Source organism: Aphanomyces invadans, assembly GCF_000520115.1.
Source record: "Aphanomyces invadans strain NJM9701 unplaced genomic scaffold supercont1.196, whole genome shotgun sequence".
Classification (NCBI taxonomy): domain Eukaryota; phylum Oomycota; class Saprolegniomycetes; order Saprolegniales; family Verrucalvaceae; genus Aphanomyces; species Aphanomyces invadans.
Genome location: NW_008580341.1, coordinates 8,499 through 9,130, shown reverse-complemented (window position 1 = coordinate 9,130; position 632 = coordinate 8,499). Strand labels below are relative to the sequence as shown.

At 46.5% G+C, this 632-nt stretch overlaps 1 protein-coding gene across 1 annotated transcript; it reads right to left on the bottom strand.

The window, feature by feature from the left end:
• Window positions 1-190: 190 nt before the first annotated feature.
• Window positions 191-400, bottom strand: H310_15155 (hypothetical protein; the record flags this gene model as incomplete). Its single annotated transcript, XM_008883142.1, has 1 exon — window positions 191-400. A coding segment is annotated over one exon (210 nt), but the record flags the coding sequence as incomplete, so codon positions are not given.
• Between the last annotated feature and the right edge of the window lie 232 nt (window positions 401-632).

Genomic DNA, 632 nt, shown 5'->3' with positions numbered 1-632 from the left:
CAACACTTGAAGAGTATCTTGGTACAGTAGGCGTTGTTGATCTGTATATTGAGAATTATGTACTGCACAGATATGTACTGTGTTCAATTCATTACTACTGGTATTGGTGCAGGCATGTTTATATTTTGTTAACAAGGGCAGTCAGTAGCGTAGTCAATGTACACTGCAACACTTGAACTTGTTGCAGTACCTTACGATCCTTGGCGCGTTTTTCACGATTTTTTTCCTTGATCCGCTCCAACTTCCTCTCCTCCATGTCCTTCTCAAACATAAGTTTGCGATGCTCCAATCCATTTTTGCTGCTTACGTTCGTCAACGAAAGAACCTTCAACATTTTGCCGCAACCGCCCCCGCCGGAGTCGTCTTCTTCATTCATGTTTCGGTTTCCTTGGGACTTCATCGCTTCTTCGCGCACGAAGGCCCCATTCTCTTCGACTTGTGAGGCTTCTTCGTATTCTTGCGTCAGACGGTTGCTTTCTTCTCGCTTGGCTTCGTCAACTTGGTTGCATAGATCGTCTAACAAGAAGGTCCTTTTGTGAGCTTCTCGGCAGCACCTGAGGCTCGTTGCGAAGCGTTGTTGCTCTCACGACGGTCCCGTAAGGGGATAAGAAATCTGGCTTGCTCGAATTGCG